Source organism: Neovison vison, chromosome 13 (genome assembly GCF_020171115.1).
Source record: "Neovison vison isolate M4711 chromosome 13, ASM_NN_V1, whole genome shotgun sequence".
Lineage (NCBI taxonomy): Eukaryota > Metazoa > Chordata > Mammalia > Carnivora > Mustelidae > Neogale > Neogale vison.
In genome coordinates, this window is record NC_058103.1 from 133921837 (window position 1) to 133948080 (window position 26244).

At 53.8% G+C, this 26244-nt stretch overlaps 1 protein-coding gene across 1 annotated transcript in view; it reads right to left on the bottom strand.

The window, feature by feature from the left end:
• Window positions 1-513: 513 nt before the first annotated feature.
• Window positions 514-26244, bottom strand: part of LRRK1 (leucine rich repeat kinase 1) — a 117974-nt gene continuing 92243 nt past the window's right edge. Inside the window, exons 22-33 of the mRNA XM_044229746.1 lie at window positions 25312-25451; window positions 23065-23314; window positions 20801-20967; window positions 18744-18941; window positions 17479-17756; window positions 15371-15565; window positions 14685-14836; window positions 8793-8910; window positions 7547-7663; window positions 4194-5044; window positions 3737-3838; window positions 514-1891 (exon numbers count right to left, since the gene is read on the bottom strand). Of these exons, the coding sequence (XP_044085681.1) occupies window positions 1714-1891; window positions 3737-3838; window positions 4194-5044; window positions 7547-7663; window positions 8793-8910; window positions 14685-14836; window positions 15371-15565; window positions 17479-17756; window positions 18744-18941; window positions 20801-20967; window positions 23065-23314; window positions 25312-25451 (2746 nt within the window). The 3' untranslated portion in view covers window positions 514-1713. The remainder of the gene's footprint in view (window positions 1892-3736; window positions 3839-4193; window positions 5045-7546; window positions 7664-8792; window positions 8911-14684; window positions 14837-15370; window positions 15566-17478; window positions 17757-18743; window positions 18942-20800; window positions 20968-23064; window positions 23315-25311; window positions 25452-26244) is intronic.

Genomic DNA, 26244 nt, shown 5'->3' on the forward strand with positions numbered 1-26244 from the left:
CAGGCTAGGAAGAGGCCAGGTCAGAAAGTGGGTTAGGACTGGATGGTGGGGGCCCTGAGCGTTGGCCTAGCAGTCTGGCTGCAGGTGGTGGAGCGTGGAATGGGGGCGGGGGAAGGATGGGCCTCAGTTTGCATGTGGGGAGCAGTGGGCAGCTGTGGGGTGCCGGGATGGCAAGGGAAGGAGAGTGGTGAGCACCAAAGCCGAGCTGAGGGACCACAGCAGGATGTGGTGGTGACGTAGGTGGGAGGCATAGACCTGCAGTCCCCATTGGACTCTATGCCCAGGCCAGCAGCGAAAGGAAGTGGGTGGGCTGAGGCCGATGCAGCGGCTGTCTCTGCTCACAGAAGCTGTGATGGGGCTGCTTGCATGGGGACAGCTGTGCACTGGGGGTGTGGGGGGCTGCTTGGATGGGGACAGCTGTGTGCCGGTGGGGGTGTTCTGCCCATTCCACCCTGGCAGCAAGCGAGCCTGGGTCCTTCCAACACGCTCTATAGACAGAGGCTGACATCCTTCTCAAGAGAACCGGTTTATTTTCAAATAAAAGGAATCACCTTTGCCCACATATCCCAGCCAATCTTAAGTCTGATCTGCATAACTTAATTTTAGAAAAAGGTCAACAACTTGAACCAGGGGATGAGCTCACGTTCACACCACCGTTCCGGGTCCAGTGGTCTCAGATGATTACTTTCAGGAGCCACGTGATCCGTGGGCACCTGTGTGTGCATTAATTTATACAAACGGTGGCTCTCAGACCCATAAATCCCCCATTAACCATTTCGCTCCTTGGACTTCGCTGTCCGTGAGCCCCGTCAATGCTGAGCCAACGCCTGATTTGGTGAAAGCCCTGTACGAGGTGATTTTACAACCAGGGCCTAACCACCGAGCTATTACTTAATTTGTTAAAGTGATAAACAAGATTATTACGTGCAAACAAACAGGGCTTGTGCTCCAGCTGCGTCCGAGTTTACTTTACGAAGCTATAAACACACGGCCCTTTCTTAAGTCCCGCTGATTGAGTTTCCCCGCCCTTTTGTCAGCAGAAGAAGAATGCAGAGGCCGAGTGGGTGCTCCGGTCCCTGCACGAGCTCTTGGCTTTCTGGCTGTGTCACTTAAATGAACTCATTCATCCCCCAGATTGGGAGTGCTCCTCCCTGACGTCCTTCTGAGGGCTTCTCACACAGAGACTTTCCTGAGCGGGAGACATCTGATCTCTGCTTGCCCAAGCGGGGCCCCAGGGCCCCAGGGACTTGTGAAATGGGCTGAGAGCCTGGAGACCACTGGGGGAAGGGGCAGAGGTCACGGCACCCTCCCGCCCCTGCCCCAAACTGCTCCCCAGCTGAGAGCGTCTAGTGTAATTCCATCTGAGACCTGGGGAGGGACCGGGAAGACCCAGCCCCGCTTTGTGTGACCCAGGCCAGAGCATGGCCCCCCTCCCCCGCTCCTGGACTTCCGGGGAGGAGACAGGGGCAGTTACTCCCAACCAGGCCCCACCGTCTTCTCTTGGGTTGCAAAACCCATAATGGGAGAATGGAGGTAGGCAGCTAGCTCTGCCCTGGAGAACCGGGGAGCCCCCTAGACCACGGCCAAGGTGGTGACTTCTCGGCACTTCTAGCAGCAAATGTTTCAGGGTCTTCTGGGTCCTCAGGGGGCAGCAGGTGGCAGGCGGGGGTGGCCCAGGGCAGCCAGGTCTCCACGACTGTCATTCCATAGGAATCACCTCCTCTTCCGCGTGCAAGCCTCCAGCCTGCCCAGCTCCTCATAGGACTGGTAGAAAATGTCAAACTCCCTGGTGCCCCAGCCCCTCCAGACAGCAAGGCACCACTCTGTGTTTTCGTTCTCGAAGCCACACACGACTGTGTCCTTTGCCACCACGGCTGCGTCCACAAGCACCCTACAGAGAAAGGAGGGGTCTGAGAAAATCTACAGGGGTCCCCACTTGGTTGGGGCCAGGACCCTCAGTGTGCAACTTCTTGGGAGCCTGGCTGAGGGGGGGCATCTGGACATCCTAGCCCGGTGGCAGGCTGTGCTCTGCTGCACCTGCTTCCCCCGGGGGGTCTGGCCCATGCGCGGAGGCTTCCTAACTAAAGAAGAGCCTAGGGCATTCCTTCATGTGCATGGGGACCGTCTGCAAGGGACTCACTCCACAGACAGCAGGTAGCCTCTGTCACTGGACCCAGACCCCCAAGTTTCCAGAAAGCACCATCACCTCCGACTGGTGCTTGTCAGCGGACACTAACGGATTTGAAGCACTGACTCGGTTCTCCTTGCTGTCAGCTCAGGCCCAGCTCTTCCTCCTAGGCTAAGTTCTCGGTGCTTAGGAAATCCAGGGTGGTATAACAGACGGAAACCCGTGCCAACATGCCCTAACTATATGCATTTGTTTTTGGAGGCTGTGGATTGTTTTGCCGATCTGTGCACACACCACAGGTTTCCTGCTGGGCCTCAGCCAGACCGGGCAGCCCATGTCCCAGCGCTCACCGCCTTGCCCTGTGGCCAGCGTGCAAACCGGTATGACATGCAGGGCCTCTGGCCACCTCAGGGCCCTGCACGCCGCAGGAATTCACTAGTTATCTGCCGAGAGAATCAATGTCTCAGATGCATGGCAAAAGGCTGGTGGGATCTGGCTATGGCCCTCAATGTCAGCTAGTTGCCTGGGCTGCTTTCTCCCTACAGAGAGTAAACCCGCCTTTGGGGCTGCACAGGAAAACACCACCTGTGAAAAACTTCGGGATGCTAATGATGGGCAAGGTGAGGTCGCCAGGCCTGGGCTCTACAGACATGCCTGCTTCCCCAGAAGCCCCCCCGACCCCCCTGACCTGTGATGTGGTCACTACTTTACCCACAAACTCAGCTGGGGCTCAGCAAACACACACACACACACACACAAAACACATCCCAGATCTTGCTTCTGGAATCACTGGCGGACCAGGCGTCAGTGGATCTGGTGGGTCCTTGAGGATGCCCCGTGCTTTCAGGCAAGGAAAGGGACCTGTCACAGATGTTTCCTCTTTCACCATTATCCTGCTCTGGGGCAAACAGGCCACATGACATTTCTCCATCAAGGAGGTTCTCGGGATGGGGCTCAATAGACAAAGTGAGGCGTGCATACCGCCGGCTGGGGGACTCTGGGGATACTGGCCAGTGTCAGCCTCCCATGCCCACAGCGACGCACACTGCATCCGGATAGGCTGTCTTGCCCCAGAACAACCTTCACAGTGGAGTCTGGTCTGCCTCCTGGTAGGGCCTCCCGACAGATGGGTATGGAGCCACGGCAGAGCCTGGGCTTGGGCACAGGGAGGGGTGGTGTGTGCCAGGTCTGTGCCTCCCCTAGGGGCTGTCTGGGCAGGCAGAGACCTCAGAAAGGGCCCTCCTACTTGGTGGGAATGACAGTAAATCAGTCAGCTCCCCATTTCAATGGCAGCTGAACTCCAGCCCTGGACATATAGACCCCAGGCAGTACCCTCAATCTACAGGTGCACTGGGAACCCCAGAAACAGCAAGCCACGATCTGTGGACCCATGACCTGTGATGCCCGGTTCAGTTAGTATTTGCTGAGCTCCGAGGAGCTGCCTGGAGGACCTCAACTTGTTCCTTCTCTGCCTTCTGGCCACCGTGGCATTTATTGGTGAAGGACAGAAGGGTGAGAAGCCCCTGCGTGTGTAGGGGGTGCTGGCAGAGGGGTCCTGATTCCCCGCACCACAGCTGGGGGCCCTAAATGAGGCACCTTCAGGCTTACCCATGCGGAGTCAGCTCCCGGGCTTTTAAGACGGCGAGGACGCGGCCCCGCTGGCCCCCAGCATCCTTCTCCAGGCCGATGACAATGACATCGCCACCGCGCCTGCGAAACCAAACCCGAGAAGGGGAAGCGTTTTGTCCAGGGCCGTGCTCTCGGGGGGAAACGGAGCCAGCGTGCACAGAGGCCAGGCAACAAATGCGCCGTCTCTGTGAGAACAGATTGGGTTACCGCGAGGGCGCCGCAGCCGGGCCCAGGAGGCCTTTCCCAGCGGGAAACCGAATCGCTGCAGACCTGGGCTCTGCCTGGCGGTCCCCGGGGGGCAGATGAGCACTCGTGGGGGCCCTTCTCAGGTTTCCTAAAGAGACCCCTACAGGCTCCAGAACACAGGGAGCATGGTGGCCTCGGCAAGCTCCCGTGGGCAGTATGGGAGCGTTGCCCCGCTCGCGGGGAAACGTACCTGGGGACCCAGATGACGTCTTTCACAGCTAGGATCCTCACGGCCTGCAGGTGCTGGCTGAAGGCGTCCCCGTCCACGGGCGTCAGGTCGTGCTCAGACCTGTCGGAGCCCGCGGCGGGCTCGTGCAGCCGGTCAGAGTCCTCGCAGTCGGTGGAGAAAGGCACACTGGAAGAGCTGGCCGGGGAGCAGGGCAGGCTGGAGGAGGATGCGGGGGCCCGGTGGGGAGAGGATGAGGAGTAGGAGGACATGGAGCAGTAGTCAGTCAGTGAGTCCTGGTGCATCAGGATCTGTGTGCCTAGTTCCTCGCTGTACATGATGCTCACGTCCGCGATGGAGTCCCCCTCGGGCTCTTTGGAGCCGGCTGCGTGGCTGCCCGGGGACTCCGGACCCAGGGGGCACACTGGAAATATGTCTCTGAGCGGGCTGGGGTCCCCACAGAAGTACCGGGCACACAGCTGGTAGGTGGCCGCGTGGTACATCACCAGTGAGTTGGCCCTGTCGTCCAGGCACCAGACGACCTCCTCCCCGCGGCACTCGGAGCTGCACACGACCGAGGTGACCACCGAAGGGGCCGAGTAGGGCTCTAGCCTCCTGCTGATCTCCAGGGCCGCACAGTCGATGACCAGCAGGCCCGGCCCGTTGCTGTACCAGACCTCGGAACCGCTGTTGACCACCTCCATGGCCTTCACGGGGTAGGGGTTCTGCCGCGTGTCTTCATCTGGGATGCTGAACTTGGACCTGTTGGCCGTGTGTGAGCACAGGTAGGAGCAGCTGCTGTCCGGGGCGCCCCGCACCACAGGAAACACCGCCACAAGCCCGTCATCCAGACCTGCGAGCACCAGGTAGGAGTTCTGCGGGGAGAAGACAGGACTGCCCGTGAGCCTCCCGCAGGCCGGGAGAGAAGCAGAGTGGGCACAAAACTCCTCTTTGCACTGACCCCAGCACCCTCAGAGGAATGATGTTCCCAGAAAGGCAGGGGGCCGCCAGCAGGAGCTTCTGGGCATGCTCCCAGAGCAGGTGCAACTCCGGCCCAGAAGAGCCACACCCGCCCTCCCTGCCAGGAGCAGGAGAGGAGTGTGCAGGGGAAGAGTGTGGCCCCTGGCACATGGGGGAAGGGCAGGTGTGTCCTGAATCAAGGGGCCTGCCTGCAGGCTGGCTTCCGGCAGTGTGAGCGGGAGGGGGCTGCCTTCTGCCTCAGGTCACACGGGCCTCCTTCAGAGGCAGGACGTGGTTCCCTCCTTCCCATGAGCTCCGCTTGTTAACGATGTGACAGCAGTCATGGTCAGCAGGTGGGCGTGCTTGCGACCTCCTGCTGGCCGCCCCATCAGACGGGGGTTCCATGGCAGCAGGCTCGGCATGCCCGCCACTGCGTCCTCGGTGTGGGCCTGCCACATGGAGGGGCTGAGTCTCGACCATCTCTGTGAATCCACCTGGCATTCTGCCCCAGCAGATGATGTGTACAGCTGAGCCTACCCTTGAAGAAATCGCTTCCAGCTCAACCCTCTCATGGAGGCACTTCTCGGACCCTGTGTCTACACACGCCCCCCCCCCCCACTTCCCACACCTATTCTGAAATGCCTAGATGGCCGTGCTAGGGTCCTGGGGTTGCCCTCCGCCCTCACAGTGAAGCGTGCCATCTTCTATAGCCAAAGGTGCAGGGACAGTGCTGGATGCTGGCCTCCCTGAAGCATCTCTGTGGAGCCAAGAACAGAGGGCAGCTGCAGAGCCTGGATGCCTGGCAAGGGCTAGGTGGAAGGGAGGAATTCAGGAGAACAAAGCCGAAGCCACCACAGAGCAGGGGCCCAGGCTTCGTGCCAGCACGGGTGGGCAATAGAAAGTCCCCTTTCTGGGACCTGGAGCTACCTGGGAACTGGGGAGGCCAGACTGTCCAAGGTAACGAGAGCACAACAGCAAGGTCAATGAGCCCTAAGAACATTTATCAAAATCCATCCTCAGAAATTTCGGGAAGAAGGCAGCCAAAGCAAATAGGAGCAGCGTCTCTATCTGAATCCCAGCTCTGGGCCCCAGTCCGGGCGGTGAGCCCCACGGTCCTGCTGGGTGTGAATGTGCGCGTGCAAGAATGCAGGGGCCTGCCGTCGTGGCCGCGGGGCAGCACAGCCTCCGAGGCGCAGGCATGCTGACAGGGAGGCTCCGCACAGAGCCCGCTTTATTCCCCTTGGTCGTGTGGGTGGTGGTGCCCTGGTTCGGGGGCTCTGGCCAGCAGTGGCCTTAAATAACGCTTTGTGTCATGTCCTCCTGGGCTCTGGGCAGACGGGGTCCCGAGCTGCCCAGCCTTGCCCATGGGGCATGGCTGTAAATGATTCTAGGGTTCATTTCAGACTTTAAAATTTTTTTTTTTTTTTTAAGAAATAGACTGTAGTTGGGCAAAGAGCATATCTATTTCACGACTGTTAAGAAGTCATAATAATGCTCTCACATTTATCCAAGTGCACAGGTCCAGAGCTTGGAGGATGTTATGCTCAAAGAACCCTTTTCAACCTCTTCTTATCCTTGTTTTCCAGATGGGAAAACTGAAATTGGATGATGACAGCCAACATGTTTTAACCAAACACCACTGATAATGACACCCTGAGCATTGACGAGGAGCAGGGAGGACCAGCAGGGGATGGGGCGGCAGGGCAGGGGGCAAAGGCAGAAGAGCAGTGCCTGGGTTCGGAGGCCCGAGAAGCCAGACGGCACCACTGAAGGGCTGGGGCAGCTTCTCAGAGCAGGCTCGGTGGTCCCTGACCTTGAGAACTGAATAAAAGGTGGTGTGGCAGAGGTACATTCCTAGCAAGAAGGGTCACCCCAGAGCGCAGTGCTGGATGGGCAGGGAGGCTCGTCCACCCTGCAGAGGGGCCGGAGACCCAGGCTGTGGGGATTGACCACCTGGGGCTCCATTTCAGAGAGGTAGGGGCTAGAAGATCAAGGACAAAGAGGGACCCAAGGTCTAGGGCTGACTGTGGGCACTCCAGAGGCACGTGGAGCTGGCTGTTCCCCAGGGGTGTGGGCAGGGCTGCCTGCACATGTCCACTGCTACTCAAAGGGGAGGGGCACACGTGCAATGGCTATTTATACCATCTGTACCCCAAAAGCGCTTCACCTGAATCTGGGACTGTGGCATTTGTAGGTGAAATGCAAGCTTTCCCCTCAGCCCCGAGTTCTGCTCTGTGAGTTCCACGGGCTCCTGAAAAGGCACTCATGATGGTCTGTCTCTCTGAGGCTGACTGGGACCTGACCCCGGGCTCGGTGATCCAAGAGCAACTGGCTTTTTTCCCGCTGCTCATACCCCCACCCCCAAGCCGAGGGGGGACCCCAACAGAAGGGCATCTACCTCCTCTGCCCGACCTCACCTTTTTAATAACAGGCACTGCCAACAAACAGGTGACGACCGCCGGGGTGTCCAAAGCCCGTTGGGGTGTGTTTAAGGGGCACATGCCCTTGAGGCTATAGATGTAGATCTTCTGGTCCTATAGAGACAGACAAGCCAACGTAAGACCCCAGCAGGAACATGCCTGCCATTTTCTCTCAGGGTCCCTTCTGCCTTGGGAATCCCTTTGTGCCTTAGGAAGCAACCTTGACCGGGCCTTTCTGGTTGGCTGGCTGCATCTTCCTGTGCTTTGTAGGGATCTTGAAAATGACACGAGTTTAAAGAAGAAACATAGAATTGCCCCTACCCTGTTACCTGGAGAAAACCACCACAGGGACTTGGGGCCCAGACTTCGTTTCCCCTGAGTGTCTGTGTCTGTGTCTCTGCATTCCTGGCCCAAGTGGGACTGCCTGACTGCGCTGTTCCCTCACCTTTCCCGTGACATCTCACGGCAGGTGGAGGGAAGTGTGTGTGAGCCCGCAAGGGAATTAGAGCGCCTCCGCGCTGCCCATCGCCCCATCCCCCCCCGGGGTGGGGGGGCACAGCCTAACCTGCTGTCAGAGCTTGGTCTGTTCCCAAGTTTTCACTTACTGGGACTTACACTGGGATGAGCCTTCTGGCAGAGTGTCTGTCTTCTGAGAGGCGGGGTGGGAGGTGCCAATGCCCTCACGCCCTCGCCACGCCCTCGCCACGCCCACTCGCCACGCCCACTCGCCACGCCCCACACAGCTCTGGAGGGCCAAGCATTTTCTGGGGCCTGTCCCTCTGGATTTCTCAGAAGACAGCTCCCAGGGCCTTCGGCTGACTTCCTTGATGTGAAGGCAAAATGCCTTCAGGGCTGAGTGGAGGATTGGCTGGGGAGACCCTGCAGTGCTCTGAGAAACCCAGTGACTTCACCAGCCTAATGGAGTTCTCCTTTCGCGGGGATCCCGCATCTGAGACTTCTCTCGACTGAGTCCAGGTCACGCGCAAGGACAAGGCCGGTCGATGCCTTTGGGGACACACTGCTCTGCTGCTTCTTCTCAGGGCTGCTGGCACTGCTCTGGGGGTCTCACACGTGCGGGCTGGGGTTATCTGGTAAACCCACGTACCTGGGCATCCTGTGTTCCTCTTTGCTAAATCGCGCACCTCCTCTCCCCCCTCCGCCCTCCGCCCCCCGCCCAAAAACGCGGCATGGACTGCGCCCTGTGTTGCCCAGCTGGATGAGAGCCCTGCGTGGGGGCATTTACCTCGGTGGCCGTCCACAGAGAGTTCTGGACCTTGAGCTGGCAGCTCAGCTTCATTCCCGCACAGCTCATACGCTGTACTTCCATAAGGCCCTTCTCCGTGTTCACCACCGTGTAGTTCCTAGAATCGGGGACAATTGTGGGGTCAGCACACAGTGGCCTCCCTTCTCTTGGCTTGGCCTGAACAGCCTTGGGGGAGGACGTCAGCTGCCTCCTCCAGCTCCTCCAACCCAGGGTTGAATTTGGCCATGTTCTGAGAGAATCAAGGACCATTCATGGCACTGGGTGCAGGTGGATTCTGCTTCCCTTGCTTGAATGTTCGGGCCGTGGGAGGGCATTCCCAATGGGAAGAAAGGCTCTCTTCAGTCTGTGATGTTGGAGGGTCTGAGAAGTTGCCCCCCGGTGTGAAGAAGGGGCACAAGTGGCCGCATTTCCATCAAAGCCACTCACCCTTCCCGCTGGCCATACCTGCTACAACCCAGGAACAGGAGAGCTGCTCCATATCAGAGCAGACAAAGTCAAGGCTAAAGACAGATGGGTGCATGTCAGAGTAAGCCAGGGGGTCCTCAAAACACGTCCCCCAATACGAGTACTCTGAGAACTAATAAGCTGTCATTTATGAGGGCTGCTGTTTGCTCACTGGAACTGACCTGCCCCTCGCATTTCTGACTCCCCACGATTCCTCATGGGCATCCAGTGTCCTCACTGTCTGAAGTGGAGACTGAAGTTATTGACCAAGGTCACACACATCTTTTGCACATTTATGTCTCTCAGTCTATAGACTGGCTTCCCCTCCCCTTTCTCTTTTTTCTCTGGCAGGTTATGTGCAGAGGATGCCAGGGGTGTCCTGTGCAGTCCCCATATCCCTTGGGTGTCATCTGTCTCCCCCCTCCCCCAAGTCTGGAGTCTTGATCAGATTCTGTCTGTTTTTTTTTAGGCAAGAACATTTCCTCAGTGGGGGTGTGGATTTCTGTTGGGAATGTCCTGTTCTCACTCCTTTTGTGATCATGAATGATCACTGCCTTATATCCATTATTTCAATAGAGATTGCAAAAGGCTGACATTCTATTTCTGGCATTCTTTATTTATGTATTAGCTTCTTTTATTCTAAAAAGAGAAACTTCCTCCTTTTCTCTCTTTTGCTACCCTGGGGTAGAGTTCACATAGGAAAGACAGAATAAAACCTTGATTCTTTCTGAATATACTAGTTTTCAAAATAATGGGTCAGAGCCTCCAATGGTCATCAATGAGGGGCTTTTGTTTAAGACTTAATTTATTTAGAGAGCATGGGTAGTGGGAGGGCACGGGGAGAGGGAGAGACAGAGAGTTTTAGGCAGACTCCCTGCTGAACATGAAGCCCCATGTGGGGCTTGATCTAAAGACCATGAAGTCATGACCTGAGCTGAAATCAAGAACTGGACACTTAACTGACTAGAGCTACCCAGGCACCCCAGTTTGTCTGTTTTTATTTATTTATTTTTTGTTTTTATTAAGTAGCATTAGAAACACATGCATTAAAAAATTTGACGTGTCTCAACCAACTGCAATTCTTCTTACTAATGGCCAATTGCCCTATCCTTGGCCAGCAGGAACCTCTCTGGGTTGACTCCTAAATCCCTTTAATCTCCCCTCATGAATATCTGATGGCATCCTTGATTCTGGTGTGTCAGACGTTCCGGCCGTCTTCCGGTCCCAGACCTGGAGTCAGCCACCTCTCCAACAAACCCTGGCTCCTTATGTACTTAGAGTACTAAGTACTAGGGTGCTTAGACCCACCATCTGGGTCCCAGGAGTCATGATTGCTAAATGGTCATTACTGGTAGGCCTTATCAATGGGCAGGGCCAGGAAACATGAGTTTATTTTTCATAAAGATAAAATCTATCATGAATCCAAAAATTTAAATTCAGAAGAACTGTTTTTTTTTAAATTTAATCTATCTTTCATACTTTGCATGCCAAATATCACAATGTGTGATGCCCGGTGATGTAATTACTGAAAAAATATATATTTGCATATATAAATATTAGTAAAAATAAATAAATATGCACATGCACCAATATACATATTTCTTTAGGGCATGGTTTCTTAGACCATGTCTTATGTCAGAGTGCTCAGTCCCCGCGGCGTTCATCGTGGTGCAAACATCACCTGGACGGATCTTGGGAAAATGGCCAAGTTCTTGCATTTATCTCCTCGTGTCTCAAGCTCCACTTTATCTAGGCATTATTCGACTGTGACACCCACCTATGTTTGCCATGAGGCTTAGAAGACTATTCAGGCCATGAAATGCTCTTGTGACTCTGAAGATGTCCTATGAGGGGGTGGGAAACACCTCATAACCTGACCAGGACTGGAGGATCTCACACCAGATGGTGGTGTTTGGAGACTACAAAGCTGATCTTTCCAATACTTGGCATCTTGGTCCTGTGACCTCCTGTTCTTTTCCCAGTGATCTTATTCTTAGCTTACCCCAGCCACCCTCTCCCAAAGTTGCATGTCAGATCCCGTCTTTGCTAATATTTGCACCCCTCCCACCCACTCAGTGTCAAGGATTTATTTTCTGACCTCTACCCTTGAGTTTTCCAGAACATTCCACCCACTACCATAACATCACAGGGTTTTTGGTTTTGTTTACTCTCTGCTAAGATCTAGGACTCTCTGGTACTTTCCATTATTCCTTACCCATTTTATGGCCCCATTATTTTATGATCCATCTCTATCATGACCCTTTTGAAAATACCCGCACTGCCCATGTCTTTCTCTCCCTCCTGCCAAAAACCCAACTCTGCTTAAAACCAACTATTGCCCAGCTTGCAATCTGGGGGCAGCAAAGCATGCTGGGGGCACATAACCCTATGGATGAGCCTTATTTCCAACACATGACCTCCAACCCCCAGAGGGCCTCAGGGCTGCCCTGTCACCACCCTGGTCTCATGTGCCCATGTTCATGTCATACGCTGTGGTCTTCTCGAATATTCAAAACCTATCCCGATGCTTCATCCTTCTTGTCACTTCACTGAGTAAAAGATGCAACTAGAAGGGAAGGCTCACAAATTACTTATGTAAGGGCACCAGTCCTGCTTAGCTCTGGGTCTCCTGCCCCTCTTGCTACTCAACAACCCCACCCCAGTCACTGTCCTCTCTCCCTGACCCCTGGCATCATTTGCTCCTTCTGCCATCAAGCTGCAAATAGCACCCATCTTAAAACAAAATCCTCCCAGGATGGGAGAACTATTACAACTAATAGGTGACCTGGGTAAAGACGTGGGGTGCAAAATTAATATACAGGAATCTGTCATGTTTCTGCACACTAGCAGAAAGAAAAGTTAAGAAAATGATTCCATTTACAGTTGCACCAAAAAGAATTAAATACCTAGGAATACAGTTAATCCAGGAGGCAAAAGACATTGATAAAACAAACTGAAGAGGACATAAATAAAGGGACACATGTTTATGGACTGGTTGAGTCACTATTATTCAAACGTCCTTACTACCCAAAGTCATCTACAGATTCAATGCTCTCCCTATCAAAAGAGCATCAGCATTTTTCATAGAATGAGAACAAATAATCTTAAAATTTGTATGGAGGCCACAAAAGACTGGAAAAGCCAAAGAAATCTTGAGACAGAAGACTAAAGCTGGAAGTATCACAATCCCTGGTTTTGAACCATAACGACAAAGCCATAGTAATCAAAACAGAATGGTACGGGCCCCAAAACACACATAGATCAACAGAAAAGAATAGAGAGCCCAGAAATAAACCCATACTTATGTGGTCAGTTCCTCCACGACAAAGGAGGCAAGAATACACAATGAGTGGGAAGACAGTTTCTTCAATCAGTGTTGTTCAATCAGAACTTGACAGCCACATGCAAAAGAACGAGACCAGGCCACTTTCTTACCCAAGTCACAAAATAAACTCAAAGACCTAAAAGGTGGATCTGAAACCATAAAACTTCTTCTTTTTTTTTTTTTTAAAGATTTTATTTATTTATTTGACAGACAGAGATCACAGGTAGGCAGAGAGGCAGGCAGAGAGAGAGAGAGAGGAGGAAGCAGGGTCCTGCTGAGCAGAGAGCCTGATGGAGGGCTCAATCCCAGGACCCTGGGACCATGACCTGAGCCGAAGGCAGAGAGGCTTAACCCACTGAGCCACCTAAGTGCCCCAGAAACCATAAAACTTCTAAAAGAAAACAGAGGCAGTAAACCCTAGGACATCAAGCTAAGCAATATTTTTTGGATCTGTCTCCTGAATCAAGGGCAACAAAAGCAAAAATAAACTGGGACCACAGCGAACTAAAAAGCTTTGGCACAGTGAAGGAAACCATCAGCAAAACGGAAGGGCAAGCTACTGAATGGGAGATATTTGCAAATGATAAATCTGATAAGGGGTTAACACCCAAAATATATAAAGAGCTTATACAATTTAGCACCAAGAAAACAAATAATTGGATTAAGAAATGAGCAGACGGGGCACCTGGGTGGCTCAGTGGGTTAAAGCCTTTGCCTTCAGCTCAGGTCATGATCCCAGGGTCCTGGGATCGAGCCCTGCATGGGGCTCTCTGCTTATCAGGGAGCCTGCTTCCCACTCCCCCTCTGCCTCCCTCTCTATCTACTTGTGATCTCTGTCAAATAAATAAATAAAATCTTTTTTAAAAAGTAAAATATAAGCAAAAGACCTCAATAGACATTTTTTTTTTAAAGAAGACATCCAGAGGGCCAACAGACATACAAAAAGATGCTCAACATCACTGATCATCAGGGGAATGTGAATCAAACCCACGATGAGGTATCACTTCACACCTATCAGAAGGGCCAGAGTCAGAAAGACAAGAACCAAAAAAAAAAAAAAAAAAAAAGGGCGAGAACCAACAAGTGTTGGAGAGACTGCAGAGGAAAGGGAACCCTCGTGCACTGTTGGTGGGAATATGAACTGGAAAAAAAGTATGGAGGTTCCTCAAAATATTAAAAATACAAATAGCATAGGATCCAATAACTCCACTTCTGGGTATTTACCTGAAGAAAATGAAAACACTAATTTGAAAAGATATGTGCTTTGCAGGGTATCTGGGTGGTTCAGTTAAGCGGCTGCCTTTGGCTCAGGTCATGATCCCAGGGTTCTGGGATCGAGCCCTGCATTGGGTTCTCTACTTAGTAGGGAGTCTGCTTCTCCCTCTCCCTTTTCCTCTGCGACCCCCATGGCCCTGTTCGTGCTTGTGCTCTCTCTCAAATAAATTAAAAACAACAACAACAAAAAAGATATGTGCATCCCTGTTCACTGCAACATTTTTTACAGTAGCCAAATATGGAAGCAACCTAAGTGTCCATCCACAGATGCATGGATAAAGATGTGGTGTACACACACACACACACACACACACACACACACACGGAATATTACTCAGCCATAAAAAAGAATGACATCTTGGCCTTTGCAACAACACGGCTGGACCTGGAGGCATTATGCTAAGTGAAATAAGTCAGAGAAAGACAAACACCATATGATTTCAATTACATGTGGAATCTAAAAAACAAAAGAAAAAATAAAACAGAAACAGACTCCTAAACACAGAGAACAAACTGGGGGTTGCCAGAGGGGAGGGGGATGGGAGGTGGGTGAAATAGGGGATGGGGATGAAGAAGGAAAAAAACAAGTACAAGAGCGAAGGCCTCTGTTGACCCCACGCACCCCTTCTCTTTGTCCCTCTCAACCGCGAACGCCTCCATGCCTTTCTATTTGCGGGGACTCGGTTTTCTCTCTGGAGCGAACTCCACCAGGCTTTCAACCAGCTGTCCACTAGACTCCTCTCAGCATGGTCATCCCCGACTGCTCCCCAATTCCACAGTCCCCCACCCCCGATACTAGCAGGGCGCGGCCAGCCTCGGGACATTACCTGGACTCCTCTTTCCCGTCCCAGAACACCACCATGTACTCCTGGCCTTGGGAGGAGAAGAAGGACGTCTGCTTCCCACAGGGTAGCTGGTACATGAACGTGGCAAAGGTTGGGTCCTTCATCTGGCTCACCACCGACAGGGCCAGCGGTCGCTGAGGGAGACAGGCCACCGGAGCCGTGAGCAAGGGTCGCTTGTGGCCAGATGGACGCCTACCCTGCCCAGGAAACCGATGGTCTTGAACAAGGGAGGAAGGATGAGAAACTGTTCAGAAGAAGCCAAGACAACTCCAGGTGCCAGAGCGCCTGATGGCCTGGGTCCTCACTCTCCATGGGAACTTGAAATTAGGTGGTCCCATCAGCTTAAGCTCGATATTCTGACTCCCATGCCCATGGATGTGCTATCTTGTGGAGAATTTTCCTCAGACCTTACTTTACTCCCAATACATCAAATCCATACTGTCTAATTTGATAAATCATTTTATTTAACCTTGAAACCCCTGGCCTTTTGCCCCAAACAGCTAAGCTTTAAAATATTATGACTTTTGCAGACAAGGGTTGCCCCATTTGTTCTAGACCCTTAGTGAAGGATGGGCAAGTAGACATACACGTGGGCTCTGGACATCCAGATCCTCCACCACCATAGGGGCAGGAGTGGCCAGGCCCCCAGGCCCCAGGCCATCGGGTACCTTCTCAGGCTTCGTGTCCCAGCACTCCATCATGAGTGCCTGGAGCCGATGGAACTGGACTTCCTCCGGCTGCCCCAGGACAGGGCGGATGCCCTTGGACAGCTTCTTGGCGATCTGAAGCTGGTGGTGGCCCAGCGCTGGCCGCTGTCCCGACAGCAACTCGTAGAGCACCATTCCATAGGAGAACATGTCTACCTGGGCAAAGAGGCAAGCCAAGTCAGGTCTCCAGCCCGGGTCCAGCAGCTTTCATAAGCTGGCCCAGAGATGGAGGGAGCAGAAGACCAATCGGACCAGGGATCCTGCCCAAAGGGACACAGTCATCGATCCATCCATCAGTGCATCCCTCACTCCCCACCTGTCCAAACCTCCAACCAACCATTTGACCATCATTCTGTCCCTTTAGCCATCCATCTTCCAATCCTTCCCTCATTCCTTCCTTTTCTTCTTTTCATCCATTATCCAACCATCCATCCTTCCATCCATCCCTCCATCCATCCATCCATCCATCCATCCGACGGCCTATCCTTCGGTGTATTTATCTATCTATATTCCTGTCTACCCGTTCATCCACCTGGTGATCTGTTCTTCCATACACTTACATATCCATCCTCCCATACTTCCTTCCTTCCATCCAACCATCCACCCATCCACTCATCCATCCATCCAATAAACACACACGGGGACCCTGCTAGCCATCAGGTTAAGGGCTCCAAAGATGCTACACTCCTCATCCTTGAGAATCAAGAAAAGGCAAGAGAACACAGACCCTCAGCTAAATGTGCTTGGCACCAGAAGGGCAGTGTATGCAAATTATAAAGGGGGAATATCTCCTAAATCACGAAATGTTGACTCCTCTAAGTTTAATGTCCTCAAAAGGCCCAAAAAGGAGAAGTTAATTTAGGCCTCCGTGAGGGCCAAGAGGTAGATAACGTTTTAGCAGGAGGATGGCTGAGGTGGACCTGAGTGTTTTCAATGTGAAAGTTCCTGTTATAATCTTGGTTTCGAGGTGCCTGGTCTGTGTCACCTGCCACGTAAGAAGCTCTTATTTTTATCACTGTGATTTGCCTTTTTTATTTTGGTTAATAGCCACAGGTGATGAGTTAACCCACACACGCTAAGGTCATTCCTTTTTTTAGAGGGATGGAAGAGGGGCAGAGGGAGAGGGAGAAAGAGATCCTAAGCTCAGTGGGGCTCAATCTCGTGACCCTGAGATCGTGACCTGAGCTGAAACCAAGAGTTGGACAGTTAACCGACTTAGCCCCGCAGGTGCCCCACTAAGGTCATTCTTTTCTCCTTTTTTAATTTGAAGGTGGCCAAAAGGTACAAACTTCCAGTTATAAAATATCGTGGGGATGTAACATACAGCATGGGGACTACAGGCCTGTTTAGGTCATTCCTGAAGCAATCAGGCAATGACTCATCTATAAATCACCAAATAATGAAAGACTGTAGACCAGGGGAGTTTCAGTGCTGGGGGACTGAGGAACCAGGGCTGGCACTAGCTAGAACACAGATCTAAGTTGTCTCTGTGCCTGCCGCTACTAAGTGGCTTTCAGGGAAGAAAGTAAACCTTCAGCTAACATCTTGGCTGAGGCTGGCCAGGCAGCGGCTCGTGGAGGCCATGTTGTCCTGTTAGAATTCACTCTCTTCTCCTGGCTTTGGTGATGCTGCCTCCGTAGTGACCTTGGGGAACACCTTGGGTACAGCACCTATGGGCCAGGAGCCTTTGCCGTCCTTCTTCTGACTGCTCCATATGAGTGCCCACGAGGCTGGTCCACTGTCCCCACTGTATATGTCTAAACGGCAGAGCTGGGAGCCAAATCCAGACCCATTTCTGTCCTGGACTCACCTTGACTATGTCTGAGTCAAGGTTAGAGACTTCAGAGGTGAGAGACTTCACTGGTCCTGAAACTAAGGAGAAGTTAACCTTGACATTCTTAGTGGGCACAGACCTCTGTGCCTTTCTGGTCCAAGCCAGAGCCCCCTGGTGAAGCACGGGAGAGGGAGGGGACTGTGCCTGGGGAAACAGAACTCAGAGGCTGCCATGAGGTCTGCCTGGCTGGCCTCCCAGAGGCCTGGGGGCCGGCAGTGGGCCAGGGTGTGGGTACCTTCTCGTCATACACGATGCGAGGCCTGATCTCTGGGGCCTGGTAGCCGGGGGTGCCCTCCACGCCGAGGGCACCCTCGTGAAACGACTGTCGTGAGATCCCGTAGTCCGACAGCTTGATGTTGATGTGCTCCTTGACGTCCAGAGACCAGACCAGAATGTTGTCCGACTTCAGGTCACAGAAGATGATATTTTTCTTGTGCAGGTAGGCTAGGCCGGACGCGATCTGGTAGGCTATTTTCTGGGTAAGCATGTGTCCCAGGGGCATAAAGGAAGAATCTTTGCAAAGAAAAAAAAACCAAAAAACCAAGCTACCATTACAACAACAGTCTTTCCTCACCTTCTCTCTCCCCAGATACTTTATGTCCTATGGACACTTCTCATTCTCCATGCCGGAGGCCCACGGAGACAGATACGGTATTTAGGAGAGAGATGCTTATTTCTACAGCATCATACATGGTACTTCATGCCCGGAATTGTCGGTGTTTTTAACGAAAAGGGCAAGGATTCAAAATTCCTAGAGTTCATCGCAGGCCAAGCTCGTGCTACGATCAAGGGGTGGACTGTGGGAGTAAGAGTTTCATTTAAAAAAAGTTCTCCTCTGCTGAGGGAGACATGATTTGAGTTTAATTGTGTTTCTTCTGCCTGAGTCATGAGACCACAACCTCTCTCCTTCGGTCCGCTCTTTGGAACTTAGTTCTCTATTCATGTCCTGAGGAAAATTACTGTAAAATTTCAGTAAAAAAAAAAATGCCCTCAGTTTTTTTGTTTTTTTTGTGTGTGTGTGTTTTGTTTTGTTGGTTTTGAGCGATGATGGACACGCGTTGTGCGTTCTGGGGAAAGGAGAGCTTTGTGTGGCTGGTGGGCGTGTGCCCTAGGCTGCCTCGTTTGAAACCCTCAGCTGCACCCCCCTTAGTGGGACTATTATCACCCTCCTTTTACAGACCAGCACACGAGGCACTTACAGGATTACAGCAGAGAACCGCGACTTGGAATGGGGTTCCCTTTGACTCTAAACCATAAGCTTCTCCAGCCTCACTAACAACACCACCACTCAGGGTATAGACCCGGGGAAGTGCCTTTCTTGGCCCACAGGAAGTCAGTGCTGTGCCCCAGACAGCCAGGCCGGGCAGGAGGAGGGAACCCCCCGGGGATCCAGCTTCCCTGGGGTCTGGGCTGCCAGCCTCCCACGGCAGGGGGAGGGGGCGCTGTATCTGGCCGGGCCCCAGGCAATGCCCCGGGAATGTTCCGGAGCACAACTGGTACCTTTGGCGTTCTCCGACAGCACAGTGTTGAGGCTGCCGAGCGGGGCGAGCTCCAGGGCGAAGCAGAGTGGGTGGATGCTGATACCGATGAGAGACACGATGCAGGGGTGCTGCAGGGCGTGCAGCATGCTGGCCTCCTGCCGGAACTCCGAGAAGTTCTTCATGGCATCGGTGGCCCGCAGGTGCCGCAACATGGTGTCTGCGAGGGAGGGCGCGGTCATCAGGGCTGTCCGGGGAGCCCCTCTAGGGCCACTCCGTGGGGGCGGGGGGAGTCCTGCCACACTCAGAGCAGCCCCGCGGGGACCGGGGACCAGAGGGGCTGAGGCGGCAGCACTCACATTTTAAGGCACTGACACATCAGAGGTGGGAAACTGTGCCCTAGAATTCGGGCCCAGACGGTGGCGTTCCTGAGGCATTCAGGCTGGTACGGGGCCCCTTCCTCCTCAGGTGCTAAACTCATCCCAATACGGTGGGCGGTTCCTGCCCCCCTCCTGCGTGTGTCCCTGCCATCCTGTCACTCTTGGAGCCCTCACCCCACTCCCCCTGCTGGCCCCCGGAGGGTCACAGCAGCGGCTTATTCTGGTTCTGCCTCCCTGAGTGTCACCCGGAGCTGGAGCCCCAGGACGGGCAGGTGACCGGGGCCCCGGCTGCTCACCCACAGGGATGCTGAGGGCAGGCCCGCCTGACTCCCCGCTGGTAGCCTGGACCTCCAAAGGCAAGAAAGAGCCAGCTTTCTCTCCTCAGCCAGAGAGAGACCCGGGGCCGCCGTGGGCCTGTGACACGTCATCTCAGGCCGGAGGAGCAACATCTATCGGCAGGAGTCGCCAATTTCCAGTCTGTGCTGTAACCGCTGGAAGGTGGCTGCCCAAGGGGTCCCCCTCTTCCCCCCAAAGGGTCACTCTTGCCAAGTGGGGGGGTCATCAAGATTCCACCCACTGGTCTTTGGCTGGCCCTGGGCTCGACGAGGCCTTCCTCGTCCTCCTGCGTCCCCATCTGTACCTCCCCTACGTTCAATCTCAAAATCAGGGATCCTGCTGGGCAGGTCTCTTTCCTTCGTCTCCCTCACTAGGACTCTCAGCTGTTCTGGGGGATTTTGCCATTTTACACGCATTTAGACTCAGTGAGTGAGACCTCCTTCTCTCTCTCACATACACACAGGCACGCACATGCTCGCTAGGATTTAAACGAGAACTGAACGATATACATTATTTATCCCTCCACACTCGACGCTTTGTTGCTGCCTTCGCTGTCCGTGGGAACGCTGCGGAATTCTGAGAAGCTCTTTCTGGCTCTCACATTTGTCAGCAGACTCTCTGGGATTTTTCTGTGCAGGAAGTCATTCTCTTCCTATAGTAACAATAGGTCTCTTCCTTTCTGATCTTTTTTTTTTTTTTAATTGCTCTGATTCTGATTTTCCTACCAAGCGTGTAAATGACCCGAATGATCGTAAGGATGAACATGCTGAGCCGGGTGGGGTTGGGGCGAGACACGTGATATCCCGCCGGCGGGGAGTGAGGGGGTCACCCAGTACCCGCGCCAGCCGGGTGTAGAGTGGGGATGGATTGCTCTAGGTAGAGGACATCTCTGAGCTGCATCTCTGAGTCTGGGCCTGGATGTGCCAAAGCAAGAGATGGTTTCCTCCCTCTTGCGGGTGGCGGAGAAGCCGTCCCACGCTGGCTTCCCCATCCATTCACCAGGACCTGGCCTCCCACCTTCTCCTTTAGTGGGCATGGCTGAGAGGGGTCCTGCAGGTGACGTCTGAGTGTGTACCCACCACGTGCCAGGCCCGTGCCGGCCGCGGAGCCGATGGGCACCGTAAGGATGGCTCATGCTCTTGGGATCTTGCCTCTAGACGAGAAATTAATCTCCCAATTTCCAAGCGTGGCTCAGCCCGACCTTTAGGCCTGTCCCACATCCTGCCAGGAGCAAGGCAGGTCAGCTGCCCAGGGACCTCCGCCGGCCTCGTCCACCCTCCTCCTCCAGTGTCCCCAAGGTGGCAGCAAGTTTGGACCGCGGGAGCACGGGTCTTGCCGAGAAACGACACGGGGCCCTGTTTACCCGCTGGGGCGTTTGCCAAGTTCTTGAATTTCTTGATCTGGAACCGTTTCACCGCCACAGGCTGGCCCTGGTAGCGGGCCCGGTAGATGACGGTGCCGCTCCCGCCCTGGCCCAGGACACTGTTGTAGTCCTCGTGGTGCTCCAGCTTGCTGTTCTCCAGGAAGAGTCTGCCGGAAGCACAGCGCGCGGGTCAGACCGCACCTCCGCAGCTGGTCCCTTACCGCCCCCCAGAGGGGCCCACTGAGGCGGGGGCGGCCCCGGGATGGGTGGATGGAAGGACAGCCTTGGTCATTTCTCCCACAACAGGGAGTCATAGTTCAAAGCCACCCATGGGGTCAGAACCGGGATAAGCCATGGCCGCGGGCAGGTTACGTAGCCTCGGCAAGCCTAGGTCTCCTGCATCAAGTGGGCTCGTAGTGGAAACTGCCTCGTAGGCGTGCTGGTGGCACAGGGGGACAGCACAGGGGGACAGCACAGGGGGATGTCTTGCAGAGTGGCCCACATGGAAAGAAAATTCTTTGGGTGTTTCCTTCCCAAAGATTCTGGGCTTTGAGGGCTAACACCCATCAGACAAAATACATTTATTCACTGCTAGGTGGATCGTTTCCTTATTTCTTTTTTCTTTTATTAAGCAGAGCATGATGTAAGTGGCCACGGAGGGCTTATGAGGGGCACGAGCTCTGTGTGCAGTCGCTGGCTAGGGATTCACCCAAGGGCAGGGAGTTTAGACTCCTCTGGTCGGTGCGTTCTAATTCTAGGTAAAGGGGAGATTCCTTCTGGGCTTTTGGGAAGACTGTAGGTCACTCCTGGAAGGGAGGAAGAGAGAGAGAGAGGGATGCTAGGAGGCAGGGAAGGACAAGGAGGCAGCCCAGAGGCCCTCTGACTTCAGGGCCTCGCCCTGCTCTGCTGAAGTCTGTCTGGGTCCCTCATAGGCTGCCTAAGCCAGGTGTCCCCCCCTGGAGCCATCCTGGCCGCACAGGCTGAGGCCACGAGGCAGTTTGGGGGTTCCGCAGAGAAGCCGGGATCTTCTCCCATGTCCTTCCCGCAAAACTGCCTGCATGGGTGGCATGGGCCCATGGGGAACAGCAGCAATGTTGCGGAATCACCTTGGGGCATTCTGTTAGGACTCCTGTAAACTCGGGGCCACCAGACAGGGCTCCCCGGATGCCTGGTAACCCCTCCCCCAACCCCGACTGGCCCAAACTTCTGGTGCGGGGGGTGCAATGCCTCAGCGGCCTGGCTGGGCCCAAGCTCAAATTTCCAGGGAGCCTCTGCTGGGCTGGGAATCCCATCCACATTTGTCGGGCTTTTCAACCAGCCGCCAAGTACCTTCAGTGAAGGACCAGGCTATGCCTGCCATTTGATCCAAACCCAGCAGGCTTTCCTGATCTCATACAGTAAACGCCCAGCCCAGAGGCAGTACGAGCATAAACCCCAACAAGGTTCAGCAAATAAATGAAAATCCTAACATTTGAGGCTGCCCCATTGGGCGCCCCCCAAAACCTGATCCATGCTTTTATACAACTCTGGATATGGTCTCTGAGAAAAGACAATCCTCACGTTAGGGTTCTAGAAGTAAAGGGAGCTCGTTTTGCAGAATTATCATTTCGACCAGCGAGGTAACTGGGGCACCTGGAAAGGGTTATGGGGTGACATCATCCAAAGTAGGAAGCAATTTCTTAATCCGATAGACTGACCCATATCCTGCACTATCTCAGACTGCTGCACATGGATTCTCCGGGATAGGGGCAATTTGGAAAAATGAGAATATAAATATTCTTACCCCCACCACCCAAAAGTTTACTTTTCTTTAAAGAAGCCAGGTATAGCCATCTTTTGACTAAGGCAACAACAGGACTTCATAATTGCAAAATAGTGGGTCAGGGCCAATATCCAATTATCTCCAGGGAGACTGAGTCATAGCTTCCAGTTTCCATGACTATAGAACAGCCCCTCTCTGACCCAGCATTTGGATTTTGTGACCCTTTCCTGTTGGGTGGGACCAAAAATCCTTCTCTATTTCTCCAGCCTTCTCTCCGAAGTAATTATCTGAGGTTATAGGTCGACTTAACTGCAGGAACAGAGAGGTAGGGGACCCAAATGCCCAGCCTTGGGGCAGCCGGTAGGAGTCAGCATTTGCTAAGAAAGGAAAACGAGGCTGTAGGTCTGGGAGCGCCCCCTTCTCAAAGGCCAAGGAGAATTTTCCTTCTGTTCCTAGAGCTGGCAAAAGACTAGGGATCAGGGGAGCAGCGCTGTGGCCCTACCTGGCCGGGAAGTCGGTCATGAACAGCTCGGGGACCAGCTCCTGGAGAGGCACGGGCAGGTCGGGGTGTCTGGGGCAGGAGATGAAGTCCTGCTCAATGGCCGTGAGCACGCAGTCTTCCATGTCAAAGTACTGGACGCCCTCCGCCTTCTCACTCGGGTCCGTGTGCTGGGCCCAGGAGGTCTCACACACCGGGCAGGGGACATACTGTTCCATGAGCGGGGTCCCGTCACTCTCTGTGGCTGTCAGGGCTAAGTGCAGACAAAGCAGGAGACGGTTTACATGAAGGCGGCCACAGGTGGGTCCCCAAGCAGTGTCCCGGTTGGGTGGGCTTTTCATAGGAGGGGATCTGGGTGACCCTGCCTGGACCTAGGGAGTGGCTGAACCATGACTGTGTCCTTGGGTACTTTTTTGGAGAGCCAGATCCTGAAAGCCCAGCATCGGGAAAGGTCAGGGATGCACTGGACAAGACAGTGGGTGGTCCAGACCCTCAGCAGGCTGGCTAGGGAGGGGCTGAGAGGTCGGGGATCCCTCCTGCACAGCTGGGCCCCGATAGGATGCCGCGGGCTGTGTCTGAGCTATGCCACGCTCCGGCAACTGAACCACAACCAATAAGGAGCCATTCTTAAAATTAGAAACATAAGGCTTGCAATTACTATGATCCCTCCTAGAAGGGCAATGCAGGGGAGAAATGAGTACAAATTATAACAGACAGAACCCCGTCATTTTACCTGGGGTCCCTGGGGCAGGGAGACACACAGCTTTTCCGCACGCCTCTGAAAGGAGGTGCAAAGATGTAGCCTCCGAGGCGCCTCAGGGAGAACTGATGGCCTGCCTTGTGCAGGGTTGGAGGGGGCACTTCTAGAACCTTCTGGGCACATCTTATATCTGCAGACCTGGTTGTAACACACCCTGCCCACTGGCTCGTGGTGCTGTCTCCTGAGCAGTCCTGTCACAGGTGATAATGGAATGCCCCTCCCCCACCCAGCCGTCAAATCTCCCCCAGGACCAGCTGTGTGGGGGGGTGTCACTGGTTGGCGGGGCATCCCAAAAGCCCAGGGAGGCTCATATGGGTCTAGAGGCTTCCTTGGATGACCAAGGACACCCAAACTACCACAAGTCACACACCAAATGCCTTCTCTTGGGCCCCTTTCTTTCTTTCATTTTTTTAAAAAGACTTATTTATATATTTTAAAGAGTGAGGGAGAAGAGAGGAAGGGGAGAGAGAATCGCAAGCAGACTCCCCGCTGAGCATGGAGCCTGACATGGGGCTCGATCCCAGGACCCCGAGATCATGACCCTAGTCGAAACCCAGAGTCAGATGCTTAACTGACTGAGCCACCCAGGTGTCCCTCGTGGGCCCCTTTCTAAGCTTTTTTCCTTATAGGTCAGCTTTTCCATCAGCCTTGGAAGGCCCCCAGGCCTCAGTGTCCAGACCATGCCTCCGAAGCATGGCCTGCCATGTTCCTCTCCTGAGGCTGGCCTGGGACACAGCGATGGCTGCAGGAGACATGCCAGCTCAGAGAAGCGAGGGCACTGGCCAAGCAGGTCTTGGCGTCCAAACCCATTCTCCACTCTCTGGCACGCCAGCCTTCAGAGGCTGGGGGCTCGTGGGGAAGAGGCTGCCAGATCTGCCCCACGCAGCCTCCTCCTACAGGACACCCCACTGGTTTGTCTCTACTCTGGTAGCAAAACAAACAGAGGGCCTCAGAAGCTTCACTTCAAACGGTATTTTCTTTGGGTGGATTGTCAATGAAGAAGGGGATCAAAGGACCATGTGGTGGTTGGTCACCTCTGGGATTAGGGGGTGGGAGCTGGCAGGAAAGGAAAATGGGGGTCCTTGATAGGTGTGGCTCCCTTGCCATCCCACCCCATTCACTGGGTCCCCCCAGATTTCAGCACCGTCCTGTCTGTATACAGGACTTGTGTGAAGCATCCATTGAGGGTCTCCTTGGACCAGGCAGGGCAGCCAGGCCTGTCTGTCTTCCCAAACACTGTGGGCAGCCAGGAAGCCAAGGCCTGCACATGCCCTGTGGGGTCTGGGCCCACATCTTCCCCATAGTGCCCAAACCCATGTCACAGCCGGGCTCCGCCAGGGATCAGGATTCTGCCAAAGGGCCATTAGGACCTCTCTGGTTTCCATGGGCTGAGTCCCAGTGAGACTTCTGCTCCCCGCAGAATGAACCCCACCCTGATTTGTAAAGAAATATTAACTGAACAAAGACTTGGTTCCAGAATGTTCTCTTACCGGGAAACCACTGATCGATCAGGGAGTTGACATGGTCTGTGATAAACGCCATGGCGGAGAAGTCCCTCACTTCTGACTGGCAAATGATTTTTATTCCTCCGCTTTTCTTCTTTTTCCAGTTCACATCTGATGATTCCACGCTGCAACCCAAAAGGGAGAGCCCACTGTGATCTCGCCGTGGAGGACCCTGGGATGATCTCCTTGCCTCCAGGCTGAGACCCGAATCCCAGGGAACACCTCACCCCTACCCTGACCCCAGGAACCTGTGCCCAGGCAGGACAGTCAGGGGGACCCCTGTGTTTGTTACTTGTGTGTGTGACCCTGCCTTGTCCCCCCACCACTTCCCAGTCCAGTGACGCAGACATCATGGGGACTTGACAGGAACGTATGTTCAGGCAGGGATTGACCCCTAGGGGTGACCTTGGGGAAGGTTCTCGCCTTCTCTAAACTACAAGACACTCATTTGCCAGCTGGCAGCTGTGAGCTTTAAGTAGGAACATCCATATTTTAAAAAAGTTTTTGAAAGATTTTATTTGACAGAGACAGAGACAAGGGGAGAGGGAACACCAGCAGGGGGAGTGGGAAAGGGAGAGGCAGGCTTCCCGCTGAGCAGGGAGCCCAACGCACAGGGGGCTTGACCCCAGGATCCTGGGATCATGACCTGGGCTGAAGGCAGATGCTCAACGACTAAGCCATCCAGGCGCCCCTGGGAACATCTACATGAAAGCACCAGCCACCGAGAAAGGTTCAAGTCAGGCTCAAGAGAAGATCCTTTCTCCCTCCCTTCTCATGGAGCTGAAGAATATTTTGAAAAACTCAGTGTAAATATGAAACCATCTTGTGTGTTTATTAAAGCCGATTCAAAGTCATTTATCAAACCTCTCGAGCTGGCTTTGTCTTTCTGTCTCTCAAAAATGGAAAGAAACCAGAAAA